This window comes from Fusarium redolens (assembly GCF_020744475.1).
Source record: "Fusarium redolens strain MPI-CAGE-AT-0023 chromosome Unknown BKA55scaffold_9, whole genome shotgun sequence".
NCBI lineage: Eukaryota > Fungi > Ascomycota > Sordariomycetes > Hypocreales > Nectriaceae > Fusarium > Fusarium redolens.
The window spans coordinates 1,408,094-1,428,747 of record NW_025763672.1 but is presented as its reverse complement, the minus strand read 5'-3'; the positions used below and the strand labels follow the sequence as shown (position 1 = coordinate 1,428,747).

At 49.3% G+C, this 20,654-nt stretch overlaps 5 protein-coding genes across 5 annotated transcripts; 2 read left to right on the top strand and 3 right to left on the bottom strand.

Annotated features, from left to right (window-relative positions):
* Positions 1-3,185: 3,185 nt before the first annotated feature.
* On the bottom strand, positions 3,186-4,438 carry BKA55DRAFT_570516 (TIM21-domain-containing protein). Its single transcript, XM_046193011.1, has 4 exons — positions 4,068-4,438; positions 3,824-4,008; positions 3,720-3,774; positions 3,186-3,675 (listed from the first exon to the last, which is right to left on the bottom strand). Exons 1-4 carry the CDS (start codon positions 4,341-4,343, stop codon positions 3,490-3,492), a joined length of 702 nt encoding a protein of 233 aa, XP_046048781.1. The 5' UTR covers positions 4,344-4,438; the 3' UTR covers positions 3,186-3,489.
* A 141-nt stretch (positions 4,439-4,579) lies between these two features.
* On the top strand, positions 4,580-6,440 carry BKA55DRAFT_645521 (uncharacterized protein; the record flags this gene model as incomplete). Its single annotated transcript, XM_046197202.1, has 5 exons — positions 4,580-4,832; positions 4,902-5,037; positions 5,104-5,287; positions 5,344-6,050; positions 6,103-6,440. The coding sequence occupies exons 1-5, from the start codon at positions 4,761-4,763 to the stop codon at positions 6,438-6,440; spliced, it is 1,437 nt and encodes a 478-aa protein (XP_046048780.1). The 5' UTR covers positions 4,580-4,760.
* A 508-nt stretch (positions 6,441-6,948) lies between these two features.
* On the bottom strand, positions 6,949-8,608 carry BKA55DRAFT_664436 (uncharacterized protein; the record flags this gene model as incomplete). Its single annotated transcript, XM_046197699.1, has 4 exons — positions 8,182-8,608; positions 7,862-8,123; positions 7,369-7,762; positions 6,949-7,314 (listed from the first exon to the last, which is right to left on the bottom strand). The coding sequence occupies exons 1-4, from the start codon at positions 8,192-8,194 to the stop codon at positions 6,949-6,951; spliced, it is 1,035 nt and encodes a 344-aa protein (XP_046048779.1). The 5' UTR covers positions 8,195-8,608.
* Position 8,609: 1 nt separating this feature from the next.
* On the top strand, positions 8,610-11,036 carry BKA55DRAFT_570512 (Dihydropteroate synthase-like protein). Its single transcript, XM_046193010.1, has 4 exons — positions 8,610-8,697; positions 8,754-9,523; positions 9,576-9,784; positions 9,835-11,036. The coding sequence occupies exons 2-4, from the start codon at positions 9,089-9,091 to the stop codon at positions 10,796-10,798; spliced, it is 1,608 nt and encodes a 535-aa protein (XP_046048778.1). The 5' UTR covers positions 8,610-8,697; positions 8,754-9,088; the 3' UTR covers positions 10,799-11,036.
* A 3,178-nt stretch (positions 11,037-14,214) lies between these two features.
* BKA55DRAFT_570508 (uncharacterized protein) lies at positions 14,215-16,401 on the bottom strand. Its single transcript, XM_046193009.1, has one exon. It carries the CDS (start codon positions 15,899-15,901, stop codon positions 14,444-14,446), a length of 1,458 nt encoding a protein of 485 aa, XP_046048777.1. The 5' UTR covers positions 15,902-16,401; the 3' UTR covers positions 14,215-14,443.
* Between the last annotated feature and the right edge of the window lie 4,253 nt (positions 16,402-20,654).

The following is a 20,654-nucleotide window of genomic DNA, read 5'->3' as shown; positions in this document are numbered from 1 at the left end:
ACTGATAAGTCGGGCCTTTCGTTACAGGGCAGAAGAGCCCGCCTAGCTCACAGTGACGATGCTGGATGCTCAGATAAAGGCATGTGAGAGAACAATGCTGGATGATTGCTTCAAACTTCTCAAGCCGAATGGTACGTGAAGATAGTAGCCGTCATTGACTATCGCGTTACAGCATGTGATGATGCTTCAAGGTTCTACTACCGCTTCCAATATTGTTGACAGATTTGAGAGATGAATGCCCTGAATGGACGAAGAGTTGCTGACTGGATCTCAATAAAGCACCGGCACTTTTCTACCTATCCGAAGGCTTGCTTGGGCTTGCACACCACCAGACATGAATACTACCAAGCCACATACGCAGAGACCGGAATGTTCGGCCGTCACAGCTGTAGTCAACAGGAGCATGTTAAACCCGGGCGAATCTTGAGAGCCTCATTCTTAGACTAACGCCTAATTTGATACTGTATAATATTCCAGATACAACGTTGAGAATGCAACCACCAGCACACTGCGCATATAAGTGGGTAGATTCTTTCTTTCTCTCTCTTCTTCTCGAGAGAGCATGTGAATCCGACTCACAGTACCTTGCACTCTCTGGTCTCGGATAAGTTCCTGGACTTCGAAAACAACTAATCAATCCGGATGTGATGAGGAGCTGCCAGGCTGACTCCCAACCTAGGGTCCAAACTAGTACGGGAGCTCTGAAGACTAAAAAATTCACCAGTGAAGAAAAAGCACGTTTACGACAGGGGTTCCCATAAAGAGCTCAATTTCCAAGGTTCGAAGAGAGAGAAAACTTTGCTCGGGGCAATACGGATATGCCGAGCAAAGGCCTCGGAAGAAATCGTGTTGAGACCAAGCCTTTAGAGCGAACTAGTGAGCTCCACATGATAACGAAACAGCTTCTTTTCAGGGCGCCTAGAAAACCGTCAGTTAAATTCCATGGGGGGGGGGGGGGGGGGGGGGGTGGAACTTAGATTGAGAGCCAAAGCCGCTGGACCGAGGATAGCAACTACCGGCATAACTTTGCGGTTTGCTCTTGTTTGACTTTGGCGGACTTGCACGCGCGCTTCTGAAGCAACCCTGGGTGTAGGCCGAGGTACTATATGACGGCATTCCAAAGGTGAGGCGAAACAGGCACCAGGCTCGCAGATCCCGATCTCGGTGACTGATATAATTTTGCTTCCCCGGATTTCGATACACGCCCTACCGATGTTCCCCAGAAACTGCTGATCTATGCGTGACGGTGTGGATGTAAAGAAAGGGACCCTTGATAGCCATGACGATAGCTTCATTAGAGAACCACTCACACCGAAAAAAGAACTTTTCTCCAAGAGGAAGTTCCGAAAACTGAGGTCGTTTCCAACCGGCTAAGAAATCAGCTCTAGCTAAGAACCCAGTTCTTATGACTGTACCTGGAATTCATGTGTCATTCTTACATACCTGGTAATCAAGGAAATCTGGAGATTAGGAATAAACTTTTCAGACTTGGAATTGCCTACGTCAAGAAGTTCTGATGCGGCTCCGTTGAATCTTTGAGTGGCTTGTCACATACGTAGTCACATGTTTCGTGATGCTCGCAGATGGTGAGAGCTGTGCTATTGTGAGACTCCTCTATCGCAATAGACAGGTGTAGTTATTTATGCCAGTAATTGAGACATTCTTAAAAGGCCTTTGGTGTGCTTGTAGCCACTGCCGAGATTCTCATCGAGGGGTTTTGGCGGGAATTTCATCAAAATAGTTCCTCGAAGCTCAGGAGAACAGAGGATACACAGTTTTGGGAATGACCCGTGCGGTTGACTAGTCACACTTCACTCTTCAGTAACGGGAGAGTCCTTCTAATTCGTCTCGCATGTCAACAAACCAGGTTATATAAACAAATGACAATGTTGAAACGAGTTTGATCTTAGTTATCACTCTCTAACTTGCCTCGATATGAACATCCGATGACCGTGAGTCGAAAGACGTCAACAGTTTACATAGGACACATGAAGTATATTCGAATACATGGTGAAAGATGTTGCATAGTGCGATACTGGTTCTGAAGTGCGAGTCTTTTCCCCTGAGGGTTTATCACTTCATGTATTGAGTGAGACCGAGCACTGTCAGCTCACCGGTAATCGCCTTCGCAGGGTTAGAGTCTCAGCCCGTATCGTAGCGTCAGAAATTAAGGTGAGTTTATAATTACATAGAGGGATTGTGGTTGGGGTGTTGTGCCTGAACTTGAACCCTTTCAGGGTCTCGGTATCTTGTCATGGCAGAATTGAGCGTTCATAGCAATTGGATGAGAACTTTGACGATATACTACGTAGGCTTTGTCTCACCGCCAGAGGGAAGTGTTATTGCTCATACTACTAAGTTACTGGCTGGGCTTGCAACATATGTTTGATTCATAGTCGATTTCACAGAGGGATCCGAGTGTGCCTTGCCTATGGTTATATGTCAGCTTTCCCTGAAGACTGCATCGCAGGTCGAGTATACTAAGTAACTGCCAAGGAAGGTAGTCTAAACAGTTTGGCATCTCGGTCCCTGGCTTGCCATATCCGCTCAGGACGAACATACATCTGAATGGTGTCCTTTAACCCCTTAGACCTCAAGGATGAGGTTGTGGGAAGTCCATGAGTTATTACATTCTTGCTACAACGCACCATTTATGAGCAGATAGAGAGTGAACAAGCGAGAAGGCAAGTGAACCATAGCCAGGGAATATATAAATCATGAGACTTCGCATCGAACTTCGTTACCAGAACATATGGATGCAACATCAATGATCTTGACTGAAAGCCAAGGCAACTGAAACTGAGACAGCAATAGATACTAAACTCTTCTTCTCCCTTAGAGGTCTTTTGATCGTGAGTCTACGAGACAGAAAAGGAGTGCATGAACCTGTAAGAACATCCTAAAAACCCCCACAAGTGTGAAAAGGCTGGTCCTTGACATCTAAGGCCAGTCAGGTAATTCTGACGAAGACGCTCTTATCATCTCAGGAACAGTTTTAAAGTGACAGGAACCTCCACTTGAGATTACGATTTGCTATAAAGCGATACAAATGGTAGACTGCAGTATTGGTTGAAGGTCGAGCATAAGTTATAGGGCTGAAAGTGAAGTCGGATACCTTTGAGCCTTGAAGATGGCAGGGCGGAATTAGTTAGTAGAAGTGATGGCAGGATTACACGAGTTCAGGATCCGGCATAACTTTTTATTCTTCTTTCCATTGATTCGCCATTGTTGAGTGGCTGCAAAGAGCTACAACCCATGAAACTCATATAAAGATGTACAGGTTTGCCCGTCAACTGCTCCGCTATGAATATGGATAACAGCACTAGAAACTTGAAATGACTATAAATACAAATGATCGTCCGGTCAAACCGGCTTCCAGCATATGATACAAGAACTCGGAGTTCCTTTGCACGCCAACCCAGTCCGAATTGGCCGCAGGGTAAGAGTTCGAATTTCGCGAGCCATTGATGGATCATGAGGATATAGCAATCACCACTTCACTCCAAAAAAGCTAAGTTTCTTGCCGCCCTTAGAGGATGACGCATCCTCTTGCTCAAGATAGATTCTCTCGTGGCCTTTGATGTCGACAAACAGATATTTGTACTCAAAGTCACTATGGCCGCGGTATTTGACCATGTGAAGCCGTGCAATACCGTTGTTCTTAGGCCCATCAACCTAAAGTTGTTAGTCTCTGGTTAATACAATCGTATTGGACGTACATAGAAATGCATCATTAGATGCTGGTCTCCCCGAGCATCTGTCGTTTCCGTAGATCTAGCCCAGTCAGCAATTGGACAGGTTTATGAATGAGTGTCAAGCGTACGCAACAGGACGTGCCCTCCTCCACTTGTTGAATGTCTCGTCTCCATGTGCTGTAATCTTCTTGGCATCGCCCATAAGGTCGATTATACGAGGATCACGTTTGATCTTGTCGACTGCGCGGTTGAAGTTGGAGATCTTGCTATCGGGGGAGAAGACGTCTGTCCAGAGAAAGTACCCTACACCGCCCTAAAAGAAGTTCAAGGTTAGTTAATGCAACTTATATGTGCAACAGCAAAGCTACTTACAGTGAGCACGAGACCGACGAGGATCATGCCAAAGTTGAAGCTCTGCTGCGTCGCTCTCGCCGCCTTCTCTCCCACCGAAAGCTCTGTCCATGGTACATATCCATTATCGTTGAACGGTGTCACTGCTCTTCGCTTCGATTTGGAGCTTTGAGGCGCTGCTCCTAAGCCTTGTTGTGTCGCATAGTATCTCGAGACGTGGAAAGGCCGTAGTGTTGATGGGATGCTTCGAAAGGCTGTTGATCCGGTCGCGATGAGATTTGTCGTCGTCGTTTTCATCCTGGCGATTCGACAATAGCCATTGTACAAATACAATTGCCTTAATTGATTGCGAGTCAGTTAAACTGTATGATCTAGTTGTTACCAAGCTCAAGTTGCAGCGTTATTGCGGCTCCACCGCCGGGCAGAATTCGAGGTGGGGTTGCCAATTATGACCAAAAGGAGACTAGCGTCCGTCGATATGCCACCTTATCGACAACTGCCCTTGACTACACTTCTCCTTAATTCTTGACTCTGTCTTGTCCTGTCCTGTCTTGTCCTAGCAATACAAAATACCCCCATTCCAATTCTGTCCTCTCTTTGACACGTCGCAAACACGCTAGGATATAACTCCTTGTCGCGGTGCCGAGACCTCTTCTGTTACTTCCTTTCTGTGTCAACTCTATACTCCCGCCTTACTACGGCCTAATAGTCAAGATGAGCGCCCTTGCGACAAAGCAGCAGTCGCTCAAGATCTTTGAGAAGTTGAAGACTAAGCCTGCGAACAAGGTATGTACCTAATTAGTTATTTTTGCGCAATCAGCAGAGACATTAGCTGACCAGTGCGCCTACTATCAGATCTGCTTCGACTGCGGCCAAAAGAACCCGACATGGACATCCGTCCCCTTTGGCATCTACCTCTGCCTTGACTGCTCCTCCAACCACCGAAACCTTGGTGTTCATATCTCATTCGTGCGATCAACAAACCTCGACCGTACGTAGACCCCAGCACATTCACATCTCCCACAGAATCGACTTCAGAGCTGACGAGTTGGAACAGAGTGGCAATGGGACCAGCTCCGAGTTATGAAGGTTGGCGGCAATGAGTCTGCCACCAAGTTCTTCCAGCAGAATGGCGGTACTGCGGCGCTCAACAGTAAGGATCCTAAGACGAAATACCAGTCCAACGCCGCCACCAAGTATAAGGATGAGCTCAAGCGCCGCGCTGCGCGAGATGCCCAGGAGTATGTTTCTATGTCGCAAATAATACTACCCCTGATTTCAGCTGACATGTGTCTAGTTACCCCAACGAAGTTGTTATTACTGATGCTACCGACGACGGCGCCGCTACCCCTGCTGGCGAGCCCGATGACGACTTCTTCTCTTCCTGGGACAAGCCTGCTATCAAGCGACCTACACCTCCTGTCTCTCGCACCGGAACCCCCCCTGTCGTCGGCCGCACTCCCTCTCCCTTCTTGAACTCTGGTAACGGCAAGGATATCGCTCGTACAGCTTCGCCTCTGTCCCGATCTTCCACTGGCGACAACAAGCCTGCCAGCCGAATTACTACATCTGCCGCTCTACGCAAGACAACCACTTCCACCGGTCCCCGAAAAGCCAATGTTCTTGGTGCCAAGAAGACTACCAAGCTGGGCGCAAAGAAGGTCACCAGCGACGTGATTGACTTTGATGAGGCAGAGCGCAAAGCCAAGGAAGAGGCTGACCGAATTGCGAAGCTCGGCTATGACCCTGATGCTGAGGAGGATCCCGCAACCAAGAATGCCTCTGGATCTGGTGCCGCCATCATCTCTCCCACTCCCGTCAGCCCCAGCCGCGGCACAAGTTCATCGCATACTCGCCAGAAGTCTGATGCTGAAGTCGAGCGATTAGGAATGGGCATGGGCCGACTTGGATTCGGACAGATTGGTGGTCCCAAGGCTGCTGCTGCTCCCAAGAAGAACGCCGGAGGCTTTGGTTCCGTTGGACCTGTTAAGGCTGCTGCTGTTGGTAGGGTTTCCAACGAACATAAATACATAAAATGATACTAACTCGATGGCAGATGACTCTGAGCGATATGCTCGCGACAAGTTCGGCACCCAGAAGGGTATCTCATCCGACGAGTTCTTCGGAAAGGGCGCCTACGACCCCAACTCTCAGGCTGAGGCCAAGACCCGACTCCAAGGCTTCGAGGGCGCAACCGCCATTTCATCAAACGCGTACTTTGGCCGACCAGAGGACGAGCCCGAGGAGGAATACGGCGATCTTGAGTCAGCCGCCAAGGACTTTGTTCGCAAGTTTGGTATCACAGCTGGTGACGATCTTGAGAACCTCACACAAATGGCTGGCGAGGTGTCCTCACGACTCCAGGGAGCCATTCGATCATACCTCGGGAACTAAACAAACTTCTCCCTGTTAGTTCAAGGTTTGGGCGTGCGTGACTGTTTCTCAAGCTGAGGAGCGTCTTGTTGGTGAAAAAGCAGCAGATGAGAAGAACAACCAAAAGAGGCATGCGCTTGTTCGATTGTCACTATCGAGCGAGAATCGGCGCACGGAGAAGATGCTCTTTGGCATGAATCTGGGGTTGGGATGCTTTTTGGAGCTGGCGTACATGTGAAGTCAAAGTTGACTGCTTGGTTACTCGAAGTATGAAATAGATTTGATGTTTTCCTAGTTTATGAAATCAAAAACGTATCATTTTGGTTCATTTTGGTTATTCGTGTGCATGGAAGGAAGTGAAGTGAGATTTGCAAAGATGGATATCCATTGTTCAATGAGACGTTATGAGGAATGCTAATTCAGTTCAATTGATGCTGCTAATGGTGAATCCAAGCAGACTATGCTCGTAGTCTACAAATATATTAAAAGTTCAAGGATAAATGAAAAGACATGGTATCTTATTAGTTCTTTACAGCTTAGCAATCATCTTGTTGCCCCTTTGCAACCAGGCAACAGCGTCGTCTACGAACTCATCCACAACAGCCTTGGCAGGCTTCTGCTCGTTGACAACAGCAGCGCACTTGCCCATCAGGTAAGGTCGGTACTTGTCCAACAGATCCTCATCGTCGTCGCTATCATTATCACCAGCAGCCTCGGCGAGCTTGTCGAGATCGGCCTCGTAGGGAATAACACCCTTGGAGACGAGCTCCTTAATCTCGGCCTGACGGTTGGTCTCCCAATCATTGATGTAGTCGTTGTTACGGACACGCATGGGACGGCCGGTCCAGATGATGGTGCGGATGTTGTCGTCATGGCCAGATGTGCGGACAGCCTCCTTGTGAGCCTTGGGGGCACCAGCCTCATCAGTGAGGATGAATCGGGTTCCGACCCAGACGGCGCCAGCGCCCATCATGAGCGCAGCGGCGAGGAGCTGGCCGTTGTGAATACCACCAGCAGCGATGACCTGGACGGGGCCGCCAGTGAGAGGAGACTTGTGCTTCTTGCAGATGTCCACGACAGCGGGGATGAGGACAGTTGTGGGGATATCGCCAGTGTGGCCACCACCCTCACCACCCTGAGCGCAAATGATATCGACGCCGAGGTCAAGGCACTTCTGGACGTGCTTGACGTGACCGATCATGTTCATGTAAACAATGCCATTGGCGTGGAGCTTGTCGACGACAGCCTTGGGGGGAACACCGACGGCAGAGACGAAGAGCTTAGCGCCCTCCTCGATGATAATGTCGACGAGCTCGTTGAGCTTACCCTTAGTGTAATCGTAGCTGTGGAATCATATGTCAGCGCTTTGTTCGTTACTAGTAAGATCTGCATGTGATCACGAAATTTCGAGGCCGAGGGCCCCGAATTTGGGGAGGACGTACTTGGTCTTGCGGGCGCTGCCGCCGACCTGGGGAAGGAGCAGATCAACACCGAAGGGAGCGTTCTTGTCGTTAAGGAAGCTCTTGAGCTCAGCGATTTGCTCGCGCAGCATATCAGGAGTGTATCCGACACCACCAATAACGCCGAGACCACCAGCGTTGGAGACAGCGGCAGCGAGCTTAGGGCCGGCGGCAACGTTCATGCCTGCGAGGAGGACGGGGTGTTGGATCTTGAAAAGATCGGTGATGGGAGTTCGGAGCTTCTCTGTAAGGGAGCATGTTAGCGATCGTTGGGGAATCTGGGGATTGTGGTGATGACGTACGTGGTGAGGCCATGGTGTCTGCTTGTCTGTGTTGTCTTGTCTAAATGATGCTATCGTGTCGCGACTGAAGAGAACTGGCTTCTTGCTTCTGGTGGTGAAATTAGGAGCAAGATTGATTGATAAAGAAACAGAGAATCGCAAGTTGGAGAAGAAATCCGGGGTATAAAAGGATCAGCTGATAGAGAGGGGGTTTTACAGGGAAAGAGGTTAAAAGGATGGTTCGCGATGGCAAAGGAGGGACCACATGCCGAGGTCTGGAGTCTCGTCCCAGGGCAGGAAGAGTGTGGAGTAGGAGTAGTTCCCGCATTGGGGATAGTGTCACTTTGAATCCGGGGAAGATGCCTCGGGACGAAAGAGGAGAAGTTGTTAACAATTTTGAATGGAGTGAAAATGGCCTGACTGTTAATAACGGAACTCGGTAAAGCTGACGCACCTGCTAAAATCATTGTGCGGTTCTCTTCATTCTTCTGCCTATTCTCAACCTACCCAAAATGGTAAACTTAGTAACCTATCGAGGTAAGCCCCCATGTCCAACGTCTCTGACATGTGCTCGGTGCTAACGACAGAAACAGTCAGCAAGACCCCGTGACATGAATCATGACGACCACCTCACATGGAAATCAATGCATCTCATTCCCGTACAGTCAGCTCGGAAATGCATGAATTCAACCGCGCAGCCCTATGCCGCTCTCGTCAGCTTATTTTCTCCGTCGAAAGTATAGCAAAACCCGCTATAGCCTCATACTCAGCCTTTTAGACTTTAACAGCTGTTCGCACCATTAAGACACTATTCCCACCCCTGGTGTCTCTTTAACGCAAATTTTCTCGGCCTCAATCCTCCGAACTCACTCAACAACACAACATGTTCTGAATCGTCAGTCATGTAGCAGAAGCAGCACCACTCACCATGAGACAACCTCTTCTCTCATCGCGACCGCTCATTCAAAGCCTCAGAAGTACCGGCCACAATGCTTCTCCTAGCTCTGTTCTTGCTTTCGCCACTGCGTCGCGATGTTCGTTTACGTCAACACGGCCTCACCAGCGATCTTATGTCCATCATGCGCGCCTTCGTCCCCTTGTGAGATGCAACATGCCTGAGCTTAAGCGTAATGCCTGTGGATGTGCTTGCGCAAGTGGAGGTGGCTGTGGGAGCAGCGGACCGCAAAAGAGGACTGCATATATCGCTCTTGGAAGCAATATGGGGGACAGAGTCGCTGAGATTGAGCGGGCATGCAATGAGATGGACCGCCGAGGAATCAAAGTCAAGAGGACCAGTAGCCTCTGGGAGACAGAGCCCATGTATGTTACCGACCAGGATCGCTTCGTCAATGGCGCTTGTGAGGTATGTATATCAAAAACGTCCGTTCGCGTCCCCGCGCTGACCAATCTTCTAGGTTGAGACAGAACTTGACCCTATAGCTCTTCTAGATCAACTGCAAGCCATTGAGAATGATATGGGACGAAAGAAGGTTATCGACAAGGGTCCGCGTAACATTGATTTGGACATTCTTTTGTATGGCGACGAAAAGGTTGACCACGAGCGGCTCAAGGTTCCCCATATTGGTATACTGGAGCGAGAGTTTGTTCTAAGACCCCTGGCCGAGTATGTTGCACAGAAAAACACAATCGAGGTATTCTAACGGCAAGTTGCAGACTCATCCCAGCAAAATCATTGGATCCAACGAAACCGTGGAAGCTCATTCAGGATAATCTAAATGAGCTGCCTCTTGGCGAGCCATTGTCTTCCATGACACCGCTTTCTTCGACGGCAGGTTCTTTGACGCCTCTTGCTGCAAAGCGCAAGACCCATGTCATGGGCATCCTCAACGTGACGCCGGATTCGTTTTCAGATGGTGGCTTTCATGATCGAGATAACCTTGCTCAGACCATTATGAATATGGTCAAGAACGGAACTTCGATTATTGATGTTGGCGGCCAGTCAACTGCCCCTGGTCGACCAGAAGTATCAGCCGAGGAAGAAGCATCTCGCGTTGTGCCTGCTGTTCAACTTATTCGATCGCTTCCCGAAGCCCGTGATGTGGCTATCAGCATTGACACGTATCGTGCATCCGTTGCTGAGGAAGCTATTGCAAGTGGAGCAGATATCATCAACGATGTTTCGGCTGGCCTTCTGGACCCAGATATGCTTTCTACCGTCGCTCGCCTGGAGAAAACGATCTGTCTGATGCATATGCGCGGCACACCGCAGACCATGACAAAGTTGACCTCGTATCCAGACGGGCTTATTCCCACAATAGCATCTGAGCTTCTCGAGCGCGTAGCAGCGGCCGAGGCAGCGGGTATCCGGCGGTGGCGCATGATTCTGGACCCGGGTATCGGCTTCGCCAAGACGGGAGAGCAAAACCTCGAGATTCTTCGACGGCTGGAGGAGCTGCGATACTGGCCGGGGCTTCAAGGTCTGCCGTGGCTTGTTGGCTCGAGCCGGAAGGCATTCGTCGGGAGGATCACGGGAGTCACGGAGCCGAAGCAACGGACATGGGGCACGGCGGCGACGGTGGCAGCGGCGGTTCAGGGCGGTGCGGATATAGTGAGGGTACACGACACGCAAGAGATGGGCATGGTGGCTAAGATGGCTGATGCTATCTGGAGGGTATGAGTACGGAAAGTGCAGTTAGTTGTCTACGGTGTGTGGTGTTTTGTCATTGTTGAATATGCATGAATATAGATGGGAGGAGACAAAATGGAAATGCATATGCTGAAGGGGCATCTAAATCTAATTATTCCACGGTGTCCTTAATATCAACATTTTTACTTCTATTTATATGTAGCATCGTCTGTTTTTTTCTTCTTTTTTTTTTTCCCCCCAAAATCACATCACATCATTTTCGTTAAACTGACTCGTGAATGAAGAGTCGCATTCCTTTTCTCACGTTATACTGCCATATATCAGAATCTCGCGTCCTTGCGAGTCACACCACCCTAGACCACGCTCTGTCAAACCCCGGTCATTTCAAATCCGTTGTAGCCTCTCTTGGCCTCTATTTTCAAACCGGCGCCCGGGGAAGGCCTCATGAGTGGGGACAAAGTAGCCAAGGGAGGCAGGGATGCGTCACCGGTGAAAAGACCTGCATGAGCCTCAAATCCAGGGTTGGGCAACTTTTTCTTGGCGTTGATTAGTAGAGACACAGAGCAAAAAGCAAAGAAAGACAGGGAGTATCGTTAATTGTCTTACTAAATTGACTTGTCTCTCTTCCTTTTTTATTTCTTCTTCTTTTCTTTTGTAAATTGAGCATTAGCGTATCGAATGTGCCAAGCCTGCGTTATCGCCGGAGATGGAAAAGAAGTTCGTTTACTGAAGATTGTGTATACAGTGAGTACAGTACATCACGATAAAGGTCTCGGCTGAAAAGAGGGGCAGAATTAGAATTCCTAAGGCAAGTTACTAGGTAGGTAGCCATGGATAATAGCGAGATCGAAAGCCGAAAAGGCGAGAGGACAATATAATTAAAGTATCCGTATCTTGGCCCAGGCTCGCGACTTCGTCTTTGTTTCTCGGCCTTTGGCGTATTCTCATCTTCTGCATGGGACATCTGCATGTGTTAGATTGTAGTCCAGATGTAACTCATATTCTCATGCTGTGTAACCCCGGGGAGATGGAGGCTGCAGTAACTACCCGCCTCGGTCGACAATAGAAGGGTGTCGAGGTGTCAACAAAGAGGCCCCGACCGGGTACTCGGTGACATGGAGGTGAGGGGTAAAATGCATGAAAAGCAAAGTACCTTCCTTGTTCATTTGTGAAGCAATACTTTAGTGCCTGTAGAATATCTTGGTGTCTTGCTTTGACGCTGTCTATACGCTGCACTGCAGAGACAACTCATGACTTGAAGATAGGCTATCTATCATACTAATGGCTATTCATCCTCATGTTAATGTCTCTCTGAGTGACGCACATGGTAGCGTCGAGGCTTGATCGATCTCTTTCACTGTACTCTCTACCTACATAGTACCCAGTCAATCACACCTCTTGGCCTCTCGTAACCCCAAAGCTTACACCAATGCGAGAAATACATACTTGCAGCCGCGTCTTTCTTTTGTAAGGTAGGGGTTCTCCTTATAAGGTTCACTGAATTGATCGCTTGATATCTCCGGGGCCCTTGTCCACTGCTGTACCCTTACAAGGCCCCCGTCCCGTCCTGTTTGATTTTCTACCAACGAGCCCGAGCCAACAATCTACCAACGCTGGGCCAAAACATCTCTTTCCTCTCTTCAAACCCGAAAAAATAAAGCACAAATTGTCTCATCCGTATATGCAGCATCTAATTCAATTGTTTATCGTAATCTGTAATTAAATCTCCGAGCCGCTTTGGTCTCCACTCTGCGACCCAGGCTTCATGATACTTTGCTTTCCTAGCGTCGATCCACTCCAAAACTCTCTTCAGAGGCGGTACCTACAGTACAAGCAGTGAAAGTAGAGTACTTTTATGTACGTACCTGAAAAAGAGAGATGATCACTTCCGCGTGACAAGCCTCATTCCATCATCTCGCATCTTGTCCCCGCCCTAAAATGACAAGAAGAGAAATAAATAGGTAATCAAGTATGGATCATCTACGTAGGGTACTCCCGCTCTGTGCGTGCTCGGCCTGTCGTGACCCCAAAACTCCATAGCTTCATTTCAACTATTTTTTTTTTATGTCCTCTCAATCCCCGTAGAACTAACTAATTGAAAACCGTCAAGGCGTCTTCCTCTGTGAATTAGCGGTCCGGCCCATTCCCGCCGGTAAAAAAACGTGTTTTGTTTAGCGTGCGGACGGTAACCTTAATCGAACTAACCTTGTTGTAGCCTCAACCACAAACATTAATAGCACGTTTTTGTCCATATACATGCTTGTGCATACTGATGTGATATAGCAAGGATGGCATGTCTTTCCACCTCCAGCTAATAGCCTAGCACCCTTGCATCTAAACCAGTTGAAGAATGCATGCGCCTCTCATCGGAGATACAGCCCTACATCTGCTGCAACCTTGAATCTGGACTCTAGAGCCGTGTCCAAGGACCGACAAAGACTGTGAGTTCTTGGCTTGGCTCCTTTGTTGAGGCTTTGTTTAGTTTCCTCAAAGGGACATTCTTGCGAGTCAATCATCACACACCAGCCTCATTCATCTCATCAATGGAAGTTGTCATTATCAGGCCAGACAGAAATCAAGACAAAGCATCCAACCACATCTAGCTAACCCATCATTCATACCATACCCTACCATGGGGCCCTGCATTCCATCAGATTTCATTATGCACTGCACTCCACCGTGACCGTCGCGGCTGCACCAGAGGGAAACCGGGTTTTCATTGAATATATACCCTGCTAGGACCTAGTCATGCAGGTGGCATGACAGTGTCTCGATCCTATTAGCCTCGTATTCTCGATTCATCCCTCTATCTTCACTGTGCCATTGTGTCTCAACGCCATCCTCCTGCCTGATGCTTCAGCCCCCACCGTCAGTTGCCTTCTCCCGCAAGCTAGACACCACTCATCAACTTCCCAGGTAAATTTTGAAAGCCATTAGCCATATCGTCAAACACGAAGCTAAGTATCCACAGCCAACAAGCTGCTGTATCCTGGGACAAGAATAGGATAGGAAAGAAGTGAAGTGACAAGAATTACATTCAGTTAAAAAGTTCAAAAGTGACGAAACCATGTGCCATATGAAGTGAAAAGAAAATGCACCCTGGGTATCCTCCTTTCTTCCATTCGCCCCCAAAAACAGAAAGAGAGAGAGAGAGAGAAGACAAGACCTGCTGATCTCAAGTTTTCTTGTCTGTCCTGCTGCCTCATTTTGTTGCTGTTGTTGCTATTGCCATTGTTGATGTTCTGCTCCTCGTACAATCTCTCTCGCCATGTTGCTTTTGCTCGCCCCCGAAATGTCAGGTAAAACCTGGCATCTCATTTCCCCAGCTTCTTGTCGTACACGTCGTTATGACTTGCAGCTTTTCTGCCCGTCTTTGCATATTCAAGACCACTCTCTTCGCAGAGCGTCAGCATGCTATCAAACGAAGGAGATTCTAGGGCTCAAACCCTAAACTTATGCAATGCCATGCTCGTATTCTTGCTCCAGACTATGCTGATGTTTGTGTCGAGATTTTGCCTTTATTTTTCTTCCATTTTTTGGACACAGGCTGGACTCCGTAACGCCTTAGTATGGTCCGTGAACGCCGACAACTTCGTGTCTCCTTGGTCATGCGCTCCCTCTTTTCCAATCGCCAACTTCGACACTGCAATGTTGGTAACATCTTGTAGCAGCCGATCATGATGTCATGGTCATGTTGATGCCGGATGATGGGATGGGGTAGTACCCGCTCGAGGTTGACTTGCCCTCGAAGGGTCCTGGCGGACGATCATTAATCTGGGCTGGTGGGTGGAAGATGCTGGGTAGAGCGGCGCCGTCGTAGTCATGCTTGATTTTGCTACTCATGTCCATTCCGGTGGCCATGTGCGGCACAACGTTGTGATCGCGTTCCCCACGGGGATTGAATAGATCGATCCGGTCGCTCTGCGCATCGTACATCGGAGCTGGGTAGTACTGGTACTCTCGGGTCGTGCCGATGGCCTTGGAATCCTCCGGAGGAATCATCGACTCGTGCGGTATATCGTGATGACGGACACCATAGAGACTGCTGCGGGCATCAAAACCACCAGTGGCGTAGCTTGGGCCGCCCATCATGGGGTTGTTGAAGTCGGCCACGCCGCTGACAGTGTAGCCTCCCATGTTGCCCGACGACCCTCCAGGTCCGCTGCTTTGGCTTCCGCGTCTGTCGTTTTGATAGTGCCCTGGCGAGCGGCCTCGGACAATCATCTTGGCCGACTTACGCGTAGCTATTTTGACGTATTGATCGCCACTGCTCTGATTAGCGACCTCGCCCCAGAGCTCGACAACCAGTTGGTAGTATTGCTGAGCAGCTCTGCGCTTCCCATTGTTCTGGGTAGCTTGCTTGAATTGAATGCGTTCAAACGTATGCTCTGTAGGTAACTGTTGGCTGCCAGGCTGATTGCTGAAATTGTCGGGGTATACAGGGCGGTTGGGTACGACCGAGTCTGAGAACATGCCCATATGGAGGTGGTGGCTTGCCTGTGGGGGCTTGTTGCTGAGCCGCACCTTTTCGGGCTTCATTATGGGCCCCTTGTCTCTCTTTGGCGTATGCTGTACCAGCTCGATGTTGTGTTGCTCATTGTCGGAGACAACTGCGGAGATGGACATGGCGAATCCAAAGATCGGAACGGGTTGCGATGAGCCACTAGCAGTGTACTGAATAGTGACGTTGGGAATGTGAGGGCTCAGAGAAAAGGAGCAAACGCAAGAGAAGTAGTTCCTCCGGTAACATGTCCACTCGTTCTCCGATAAAAAGAAACCTTTGTCAATGATACCTGAAATGTCCACCTTGACAGGTGTTCCTGCGCCGTCGTTGTATTGAAGGCTTCCCAGCATGTGAACTGGTTGCAGGGGAGGAATGTTGTTCTGAGAAGGCCTACCGCCGTACCCGCTCGAGCCCATACTTGGAGCTGAGAAGCCCGCGTTGGGGCTTATTGTTGGCGACAGCGGATGTCTTCCTCTTGGCTGTGTAGCAAAGGAGGGCGATCGAACAGAATGCTCGGATGGCCTCCTAAACCCTGGCGTAGCAGGACCGTACTGTTCTCGAGTACTGATCGGGGGACCAGGGTGCGGGAGGCCTGGGGTGCGATGCGAAGGGGGATAGGGATGTGCCATCCCCGTCGTAGATGAGTTGCTGCCGGCAGCAGTCAGTTCCTACTCTGTCTGCAATGCTCGATAGAGCTTCTTTTCGGCGTCTATCATAATCGGTCCAACCAGCTCATGTCTCTGTCTATTCTTGGACACAGGAGACGAGATGGTCAGAGAAGAAGGAGATCCAAAGAAAAAAGGGAAGAGAAGTATGAGATCTAATGGGTATGGTGTGCGGTCGCGACGTGATCCTCAACCTGGGTGGTGAGGAAGAGATGAGTATGAGAGGGCTGAGGGGCTCAAGAATCAAGAAGAAAGCAGAGGACGTACTTGGAACCCAGTCGAGAGCGGACGTCTATACCCGGATAGAGATGATGATGACCAGCCGCTTGAGACTGGAAAAAGGCACTTCCGTCCTGGGGGTACTGCGCGGTAGAGCTGAGGACCGGCGGATGGAATAGGTTTAAGAGCGACGAAGGTTGAGAGGGCTCTATCGTCAAAGAAGTACTGGCCTCCTGTGGGTATCTGGCGCCTCATCAGCAAAACGACCTCGAGCTGACCAGAGAGCAGCAACGGAAGCAGAAGAAATGAGTAGCGATAACGTCAGGTAGATAGGTAGGTTACGGCACGGCAGTGGCAGTTGGCAGTGGCAGCGACAACGGCAAAAGGACGCGGCCACAGAGATGCTGTATTGCCATGTCCTGGAAATACAGTGTTCCCCGTGTCACAGCTTGAGGTGCACGTCAGGTAATACTGTCGGCCGTTGGTGTGCCACAAAGCCCGCCGAGCAGTTTCGAGAGGCTACAAAGATGGCCAATGCAGCAGCTCGCGGCACTGTCACTGGCACTAACAATATACACCGGCACTGACACTGGCGCTGGGCGCTGACACGGGGCAGCGTGCAGTCAATGTGGAATAGGTAGGTAGATGCAGACTGCAGTGTAGGTAAGGTAGGCAGTGGGCGTGCGAAAGGGAAGCAGTAGACAGCAAGTAGCAGTAAGCAGAAACTCGAATAAAGTAGCAATGTAGCCAGTGAATGGGTGGGATAGGGTTGGAAAGATACTAGGACTAGTTTCCGGACAAGGTAGCGAATGCCACACCCCGGGCGTCAATGTCAAAACCAAGAGAGCTATCCATTGCTTTGTGACAAGCCACCGAGAGAGATCCGAATTAACGGGATGCCAGCGAGCGAGTGAGCAAGCAAGTACGGTGAAAGCCTGTGAGACTCACTGGCCAGCTTGGGAATTTTCGACAGGCGAGTAGATGCGCCAGGGGATCGCTCTGCCGGCAACAACAGGGGATATAATATTGAGGAGCCCAGAGAGGGGAGGCTGGGTTGAGGATCTTGTGTAATACTTAAAGAATGGGGAATGGAATGCTTGACAGAAAATGGCTGACAGGGCTGCGCTCGCTGCCAGTTACTCCAGTTGTGATGGAACCCTGCCTGACATCTATCTAGATGGAGAACAGGTAGGTGGATGAGGTCAAGACAAAGCAGCAATTGAATAATTTGGTAACGTGCGAGGGGATTGCGTGAGAGGAACTTCCCCCAGCTGATGGTTTCACAAATCTGGTGGGGGTCCCCTCGAGCATGAGAAAGAGAGAGACAATGGTCATAGTTAGGTTGATGAATGAACTAAGACAGAGCAAAAAGAAAGGAAAGGTGACAGGGGTGGTTCTGTAGCGATAGGCAAGGGGAGTTGAAGATAGTGAGTTGCTAAGTTAAGGGCTATCAGTTCTTTCCAGAGCCTGGCTTAATGCCGCCACCAAGGTTGAGGCCCGCCAGAATAGCAGCTGAAGGAGTGTACAGAAATGGCGACTGATATGCAGGGAAGATAAAAATGATGTTTTTGAAGGAATATTCAATGGTGACTTTTCAGAGAACTGTAACTCGACCTTTGCCGCCAACGACATGGGCATACCTTAGTTTGGTTGGGCTACAGCGTCTTGGGCGATCAATGGCCCCAGCTCCTAGCTCACAACTCGTGAACAAGGCCGAACCACTCACCATTGCGAAAGTCAATGGGGGATTGTCAAGTGCAACATGACTGATTCGACAGAAGCTACACAGAGCAGGTGCATATAAACGTAGGAGAAAAGAAGTCACTACCAAAAGGGGAGGAAGACAGGTCAAAGCAGTCGTGTCGTAACGTAGTCCAGCACCAAAAAAACAATGCACGCAGGAAACAGCAAAGGAAAAATGTGAACAAGACTGACCTCATCTCTCCGGTATGCGTCGCCATATCCATGTAGCCCATGGTGGGCGTCGAAGATTCGTAGTCCTGTTTGAGAGGCTTCATGTTAGCCTTTGGTCCCGTTTGCGACGCCAATCCGTGACCATATCCAGGAGACTCGATGAGACCTGTGGATATCCACGTCTCGACCATATTACAAGTCTGGCAGCGATGCGATGGCGAGTCGCAAACTTATCTGCTCGATCAAGCTGAGTCTCGTGTTAGTCAGTGATAACAGTGATGATCAAATGGAATCTCATAAAATATCTAAGGTCATGCAAGCTTTTTGCTCCCTTTTTCATGTTTATCATAAGCGCTGGCTTGTTATCGTTCATACGCCATACAATCACGTCTGGTGGAACTCGGAAGACCAGACGGTGACCTTTCCATGGACAAGATCTTCGGCTTGCTTGTCTTGGTGCATGAAACACAAACAACGCGGCAAAACATGACAAGCTGGCTCGAATGACACCGTTAACATCTTGCAGTGGACAAACACTCGTTTAAGTTCCTTTATAGCCTGTTTTGACCAAGGCGCTCCTCAAGAGATGCTTGCCTATCACAGGATAGCCAGCAGACATGAACGCCTCGCGGTGTGAGGCGCTTGGAAGATGCTGTGACAACTGACCTGCAGATTTGAGCAGCGTAAAGCTAGGACAGCGGGTGCAGACTTTGTTTCTCATATACTTGAAAAGGGGGGGGATTTAGATACCGAAACGATAAAAGCTCACACATACCATTTGACTTGCCGAGCCACAGACGAAGCACGCGGGTTTTCGCATGTAACCTGCCACCCCAACAGTACTGGCTGGCCGAGCCCTGGAAGGTACAAACGCAGCAGAGACTCTTGGACACACCCGGGCCAGTACTAATTAATCTTACCTTGGGAATTTGAGAACTCATGCGCACTTTCAGGCAGGCAACACAGCCTCTGTCATTCAGTGAATAACACTTGAAGCGGGACAGTCGGACGGATCATGCACTCGACTAAAGTCTTCATAGTTAGCTTGGGTTAAATAGCAACATATATGGCTATCCCTGGCCAATATGAATGGTATAGCCGCATACCTCGAAACAAAGCGAGCCACTTGTCTGCTTTAAGTACAGCTGTTGCTAATCACGAGGGCATCGGCACCCTGCGTTCTTGTTGTTTCTCGAGCCTAATTATGCACTCGTATCAGCTTCAGGTTGCCTTCCAGATCAAAATTGAGGCCGATCAAGTCGTTGGGATGTTAGATGGGGCAATGAATAAGCAAACAGTGCCCTCAGCTCGGGAGACATAGAGGTCAGCTACAAGGACCAGCAGCTTTTGTCAAAGAATGAGCCGTTGTACCCTATTGACTTCCTGGGAAAAAAAAAAAAAAAACGCTCCCCGATATGTGTTGTGTAGGATTGTATACTGATAGGCTCGGAGGCGGTATCCGGCATCATCATGGAACAGTCCAGTCTGGCTCAGAGGCGGGACTTTATTCACAAGCATCAACAAACGAGCCGAGAAGAAGTTAGTTCCGACTTCAAGAGCTGATAGTCGAGCGAGCTTTAGGTAATGGACAACTTGGGGCTCCTCAGTCGAATTTGGAATGAGGATGGTAATGATATCGGGGGTTGATCATGAGCATCGGAGTCGAAAACAATAGTCGTGTCTCACCCTTGCCTTACTCAGTAGACTGAGTAGATAACTGTTGCGTTTTTGTTTTTCTTTCGACAAATAAGTTATTCGATATATGTTGCTCTCTTCGGTCTCGGGTCGGATGTTGGTATCGCTGGACAAATGGTGTCACAAACAATAAGTGCAGTGTTAAGAAGGTGAACTGCCAGAGATAACAGCTGTAGACAAGACACAACCGCACGAGTGCAGGATCTGGCTGTCTATATACCCACGCTTCGATTTCAAGTGATGGTGGCTGACTTTGGATCGTACAGGAATGAACTGAGAACTAAGAATCGAGAGGCTCTAGGGGGTGATTATGAGAACATGTAGCACAGGACTGAGTGAGAAGCAGACAATGAAGGAGCTAGGTCCTAAGAAGGAAGCCTGCCGAAAGTCTCGAAGAAACAACAGCAGACTCGGGGTCACCGGCTGGGGGCAGGGACTTTGAATGGGGGAAGACTTGAGGTTGCGCAGAGCCTGAGACAACGGGAAGGAGACATGCAAGTTATGGGGAGCTCAAAACCCCCAGTACTATTGAAATGATAGACTTCTGAGCATCTCATAGATAGTCAAAATTGTTTCCACAATGCCATGGCGGTGTAATGGATGGCCCAACCGCAAATGACTGGCAGCAGTGGAGAGCCGCGATGTTAATGGAGCCCACGGTAACAATTAGAAGCAGGAAGCCGCGTGTAAGTGCAGGGCTATGCTGCAAATCCTCCACGATTCTCGCCATCTGGACCAAGCAAAGATCTTAAGAGCCCTGCTCAGATTCATTCCTGATTGAGCTCACGGGCCGTAAGACGGCAGCGAATATTGGCCGCCGAGAACAAGATGCATACACCGAGTCTAGCCTCGATCAACAGTGTCCAATTCATTGTATGCTTGTAGTTGG